This window comes from Acytostelium subglobosum, assembly GCF_000787575.1.
Source record: "Acytostelium subglobosum LB1 DNA, scaffold: scaffold5, whole genome shotgun sequence".
Lineage (NCBI taxonomy): Eukaryota > Evosea > Eumycetozoa > Acytosteliales > Acytosteliaceae > Acytostelium > Acytostelium subglobosum.
Window position 1 is genome coordinate 1,257,935 of NW_012236527.1, and position 6,252 is coordinate 1,264,186.

At 40.5% G+C, this 6,252-nt stretch overlaps 3 protein-coding genes across 3 annotated transcripts; 1 reads left to right on the top strand and 2 right to left on the bottom strand.

Annotated features, from left to right (window-relative positions):
- Nucleotides 1-1,669: 1,669 nt before the first annotated feature.
- Nucleotides 1,670-2,547, bottom strand: SAMD00019534_032670 (hypothetical protein; the record flags this gene model as incomplete). Its single annotated transcript, XM_012901400.1, has 2 exons — nt 1,670-2,329; nt 2,482-2,547. The coding sequence occupies 2 exons, from the start codon at nt 2,545-2,547 to the stop codon at nt 1,670-1,672; spliced, it is 726 nt and encodes a 241-aa protein (XP_012756854.1).
- A 229-nt stretch (nt 2,548-2,776) lies between these two features.
- SAMD00019534_032680 (hypothetical protein) lies at nt 2,777-3,679 on the top strand (the record flags this gene model as incomplete). Its single annotated transcript, XM_012901401.1, has 4 exons — nt 2,777-2,999; nt 3,106-3,238; nt 3,307-3,381; nt 3,448-3,679. 4 exons carry the CDS (start codon nt 2,777-2,779, stop codon nt 3,677-3,679), a joined length of 663 nt encoding a protein of 220 aa, XP_012756855.1.
- A 209-nt stretch (nt 3,680-3,888) lies between these two features.
- SAMD00019534_032690 (hypothetical protein) lies at nt 3,889-5,500 on the bottom strand (the record flags this gene model as incomplete). Its single annotated transcript, XM_012901402.1, has 5 exons — nt 3,889-4,194; nt 4,279-4,409; nt 4,490-4,710; nt 4,782-4,906; nt 4,994-5,500. 5 exons carry the CDS (start codon nt 5,498-5,500, stop codon nt 3,889-3,891), a joined length of 1,290 nt encoding a protein of 429 aa, XP_012756856.1.
- Nucleotides 5,501-6,252: the final 752 nt, after the last annotated feature.

Consider the following 6,252-nt stretch of genomic DNA (forward strand, 5'->3'; position numbering starts at 1 on the left):
TATATGATCGCAAAGTCGGTCGAATTCTCTGCTGCTGCTGCTGTTGTTGTTACTCCTGCTGCTGCGCGATTGTCTTTGATTTGTTGTTGTGTCTGCTAAAGTTTATCACCTGTTTAATCACAACATCATAATGATTGGTCGGTTGAATGATTGATTGATTGTGAGTGGGAGGGAAAAAAAGATTAGTACTTGTGTGAACATCAACAACATTGTTGTTATTGTCTGTTAAAGTGATGACTGCAAAGAAGCAAACAACGTGACAATGAAAAGGTGTGAATGGATCGATATGATGGTAGTTGTGGTGGTGATAGATTATGATCTATTGTGATGGATTGATATATTAATCGATCGACATGTTTGACATAGTAATAGTTGTTGTTTATGTATTTATTCCCACTATGATACAGAAGCATCAAACAAACAACAAGAAAGATAGGTCGCAGTCTCAATAATATATATGAGTGTTGAATGAATGACTTTGAATGACTTTGAATGAATGAAGTGCAAAGGAAGGTTAAGATTAAGGGAGGGGAATGATGTTTGTCTTTTTCTTTATATTAATTAATGTGATTCTCTCCCGATAAGACTTATAGTAGTCTTAAAGAGAGAAGAGATGTGGGTGATAATTAAAATTATAACTTCACTCACCTACTGTGCACGACAACAACAAATGAGAGAATGAAAGTGTGCGTCACTGTGCACTTCTATAAATGTGTGTTGTTTGGCACGTGGTGAGAGTGAATAACTCCCTACTAAAATATTCAATTTATTCAAAATTAAATCATATCAAAGCAAGAAAAAAAAGAGAGAACACAAAGAATAGAAGTTGAGTGTGTTGCATTGTTTCAGCTTTCATTTACATTCGCGCGCCAACATAAGTGATAAGAATTATTATTTATGTGTCTCTGTCTGTGTTTGAAAATAAAAGAGGACTCTTCCATTGGGTTATAATGAATTAATTGTTGTTGAGCCAGATAGGCTACACAAGGACTCTGGGAATGAGAAGTTCCAAGTTGGAACGATACCTGAATGGGCTGGGATCACTCCATCCAAGGTCTTTATTTTTGTGACTGCCCAGGGAAGTCGGGATCATTCAATTCAAATCTTAAACCAACAACAATCAACAACATACATAACTTAAACATACAATTGTACAGATAAATATAACACACCTAACTACTCGTTATCAAACATAAATAGACATGAACTCTCCGAAGAGCGTAGTCTGGGGATTGTAAGAGGATAGATGGATTGATGGATTGATGGATGGATGAATGGATGAATGAAATGGAATTGAGGTTGAGATTGAATGATGATACTAACATAAATGGTAAATGTATTACTAGTATATCCTTAACAGTGGCGGGAATGGGTGCTTGGTACATCTCTAGAAAGGATTACATGAGTGACAAACAAAAGAGAGTAGAGCTGGCACAAAAGCAAGCCGAGATGAATGAGAAGCAGGTAACAGCAGGTGGCTACAAGCTGTTTGATGAATCAGATACACGAGCCAATAAAAAGACATAGCAGTATAACAATAGTAATATGATCATACATTCACTTCATTCAATCATTCATTCTCATAGTGTTTGATTGGTCAATTGGTATGTTTATTGATATATATATGTTGTTCGCAAGTCGTTCATTCGTTCGATCGTTGAGGGCAGACCTAAGCCATCTCGATGTTCTTCCTCTCGACACGCGGTGACTTGAAGCGGTAGAGGTTGTATTCGTCGATCTCCTTCTTGTCCTCAGAGAGCTGCTTCATCTCGAGCACAGCTGTCAGCACTTCGTTGGCTGCGTAGGGCACGACGACCTTGTCGACGAGCTCCAACTGAACATCTGGGAAACGGTTGAGCAGGAAGGGTGTTTGCAGGTCGCCATACACGCTGCCCATCGAGTACAATGTCTGCTCAAAGGTGATCTGGTCGATGGGATGATTGATGCCCATAGAGACGCGATAGTACTGCTCGGTCTGGAAGACAGAGGTGATGCCGGCAAGGCCGGGGTTGTGCTTGGTACGACCTCCCTTGATACGCTCGACAACACCCAGCTTGAAGAGATGCTCATAGTGGATGGCCAAGAATGTGTTGGACTTGATGTTGGGCATGAGACGCACGATCCTGCTCAGCACCTCAAAGTTGTCCTTGACGAGATAAGTGTCTGGCTTGACGAGCAGCAAGTGATTCTCTGGTGAGTACGACAACATTGTGCTGCAGTCCTTGAAGTTGATCCAATCCATCTTTAAGTTGTTTGCCAAATAGTCCACTGTCCTTGCTCCAATACTGTTGCGGCTTGCAATTGTGCCATAGTTACCAACACCAAACACCTGTATGTATGTTATGTGATTGATTGATCGATTGATAAAGTGTCAGCATGATGTCTATTACCCTGTTTCTGTTTCTGTTGCTGTTCCTGTCGTTTGAATCATTATCATCGTCATCGCCGTCCACATCACATTTGATTCGCGTATCAACGTACAACAATAGGGTTTGGCTTAGCCTTGACTGTATTGAATAGGTTGAGCAACTGCTTTGATGTCGACATCCTGTATGTATATATATGTGTAATGAGTTGTATCTTTCAAACAAGTGCATCTACATTTCGAGTCAACTCACTCAGACATTCGGTCACACTCACTCCCACAATCAAAATTCATCAGAAACGAGCCTTCACCCACCCTCTGATCAAACTTCCTACGATTATGAATGATCAACATCATTAATTACATTCAATAGATAACCCATTAACCTTTTAATCAATCAGAACAACACTAATGAACTTGAATCAGAGTCAAGGCAATCTACAGCAACAACAGGGGCAACAACAACAACAGGTTGGCGGACCAGCTAGCTCACTCGCCTCATCAACCTCTGCCACAGGCGGATCTGGTGGAGGCGGTTTAAGTGCAGGCGGTGGTGCGGGCGGATACACCAAGATATGCGAGTTAAAGCCCTTTGTAAAGAACGTCAATTGTATATTTATAGTATTGGAGAAGTGTAAGTTGAACTTAGTGGAAGTGTGTTGGCGACCGCCAGAGTACCTGTCACTCTCCTCTCTCCCCAGGTGTACTAAACTAACTCCCTTCCACTTCCCTTCATTCAGTTCCACCAGTCAAGAAGAAGGAAGTCATACACCAAGTACTTGTAGCAGATCATACCGCATGTATAAATATGACATTGTTTGATCAGTTTGGAGAGCAAGCACAACCTGGCGACATACTTAGACTTAGGGGAGGGTAAGCATGCATGCAAGCAAGTGATCGATCATTCATGTTCACCATCTAATCATTCATATTCCTCACAGATATGCATCACTGTTCCACGAATCGCTATATCTCTATGTTGGCAAGACGTCTGGTGTCATTGAGAAGATTGGAGAGTATGTACCTTTGCCGGCGCGCTCAAACACTGGACCTAGAAATCGCTAACATCCCTCCAATACCAGGTTTGCACTCAACTTTGTAGAGCATCCCAATCTTAGCTCAGCTCAATGGATGCCAGATCCAAACAATCCAAAGCTGTTCATTCCTAAGCAATTACAACCTGGACAAGCACCTGTTGCCGTGCCATTCCCATCCAAGCTGAAACCAATGTCCCAATCACAACAACAACTACCACTCCCAACACCCCCTGCAGGAGCGGCTGGTCAACTACCGCCACAGCAACAACCAAAGTAAAGGTGCCACAAGCATCCTTGATGTACATATACATGACGATGAACGGAGGTGGGCAGATGCACCCACTGGATCCATTCATTTATTCCTCAAGCGTGGAGGTGGAATCACCTAGAGGTGAGCTTGGCTATATACACTGTTGTTGTTGATGATGATGACGACGTTGACAGGTTGGAATGAATGCCCGGGTGCGATGGTGGCATATTAACTACTCATATTGAATCGCTGACGACCTTGGACACGCCAGAGAATACACCATATAGTGTTGCTCCAACCATGCCAGTGCCCTTGGGTGACCTGCCAACGGTCTTTCCAATGTTGCCACTTGTGAGTGTATCGTAATGCGCCTCGCCATACCTAAAGGTGTCTGCTGACACTGGCAGATAAACGATCGAATAGGATTCCTTGTCAATCGTGGCCTGGCCCATGTCCAGAGTTACCTTTGTCACATTGTGCTTCTTCTGGATATACTGTTGGCATCTCTCCTTCTGTTTCTGTTCAAGGTATACCAGTACTTTCTACATTCATTTGTTTGATTATTGTTTCGTTGTGTCGTCAGTATCGTGTACCATCAACCATCACTGTCATTGTCACTAACATACATCCACCCATATATCATTCTTTGAGATATCGATACTAAGCGTCTTCTCTGACAACTTGTTGTCTGTGGTGATTGCTTTCCACTCGCTCTTGTCTGGAAGGTAATATGGATACCTATGTGAGTAACTGTTCTCTGTGTTATGCGTGAAGGGGATGGTTAGCAACAGCCAGCCAGCAGCCATCAATACTCGTCATTCATGTCCGTCGACATACTAAATATAAGGCTTTCTACAAGGGGAACATCAATGGAGCTTGAGGCGCAGACAATGATCTCGTCAAAGACACTGGAGAGTGTCTCTTGGACACACATTTGCTGGTCCTTGGCATCCTTGGCACCAGACTCATCCTTAACTGTGAAGTATGCGCTGAACTTTGTTGTTACACTCAAATTGAACACATATACTGGGTAATAGTATCTATTCTGTTTGGTCCATCTTCGTTGGTAGGTAGTGGTGTCAATACTAATGTCCATCCATTCAATAATTCATTCATTCCATCTACATACTCTATCTCCTCCATGTCTGATGGCAGGAACCATCGCTTGGCCAGCCATTTCCTCGCTTCATTACTACACATCTCTGTTGTTTGAAGGAATGGTATATAGTACTGAGAGCATCCATTGGTACTTATCTGTTCATTTGAAGAATGAATGTATGAGAGAGTGAGCAAATGATTTGATTGATTGATCGAATGAATGAATGATTGAATGAAACATACAACTAGATCCTTGATCTCATAGAATCCATATTCATCTTCATTGTCGCTCTGAATCGAACTTGTGTCATCGAGTCCTCCAAATGAAGTTGGGTCAAACACTGTGTACTTTTGTTGTTGAGGTTGTTGTTGAGGTTGTTGCTTCAGATTACCATTTCCATTATTACTATTACTCTGCCTGCTTTGTTTCGATGATGATGTTGATGTTGATGAACGCGTTGTTTGTGTTGGTGATGATCTTTGATTTAGTTGTTGTTGTTGTTGTTGTTGTTGATGATGTTGTTTAAAGAAGTCATTATCAACATCATTGAACACATCACTATTGAATGAACTACCAATGTGTATGACCTCTTTACTGTTTGAGTGCTTTGAGCTGACCGATCTCTTTTGACCCTGATGTAGCTGTTGTTGTTGGTGTTGCTGATAGGCCTGATGACCACTTTGGTTTGCAGTAGCCAACAAATCAATCCTTTTTGAGGTATCAACCTTTACAGAGTTATTGTTGCTCATTGTATAACACTACAACTCTTGTTATTAAATATGTATATATATCTATTCTATCTATCTATTGTATATATCTATCTATCTATCTTGTCATCTTCACACTCACACTCTCACACAACACACAACTTTACAAGGCTCTTCTTCTATTCTTCTGCTACATTTATTAATTAATAATTTAATTTAACTTTTGATTTTATTTCAAGACAGTTGAAGTGAAGAGGCGGGAGTTTGACACAGTGATTTCAAATATCAGTCTTCCAAATAGATATAAATTATCATCAAATTAGTTTTCAGCCATCTTTGTTATCAATTGATTTTGAATAATTTAAAGTTATTCCTAATCATCTTTTCAAAAAATAATATTGTATTGTTATAATATTTGTAACACAAACATACATAATCCAAAAGTTCCCAAGTTCTCCAATGTAGTGTGGATCATTGAGGAGAAGTTGGAACAAGTTGAGTATCACATCAATCATACATTCTCATTGGACTCAAAACACAGACAAATCGAAGTTTCACTGGGTGGTGCATGAATGGATTCAATTCAGTCTTGGGATCAATCAATGATGGGCTGAACCCCCAAAAGAGTGAAGAGTAGGTCGCAATCTAGAGAAAAATCGTTGTTGTTGCAAACAATCTTCGTGTCATGTCTTGTCTTCGAACAACATGAGTTATTACTAGCTCATTCACCTTAACATTATATAAGTATACATATACATATAATATAACGAACAAAGAAAGAAAGAAAGAAAGAA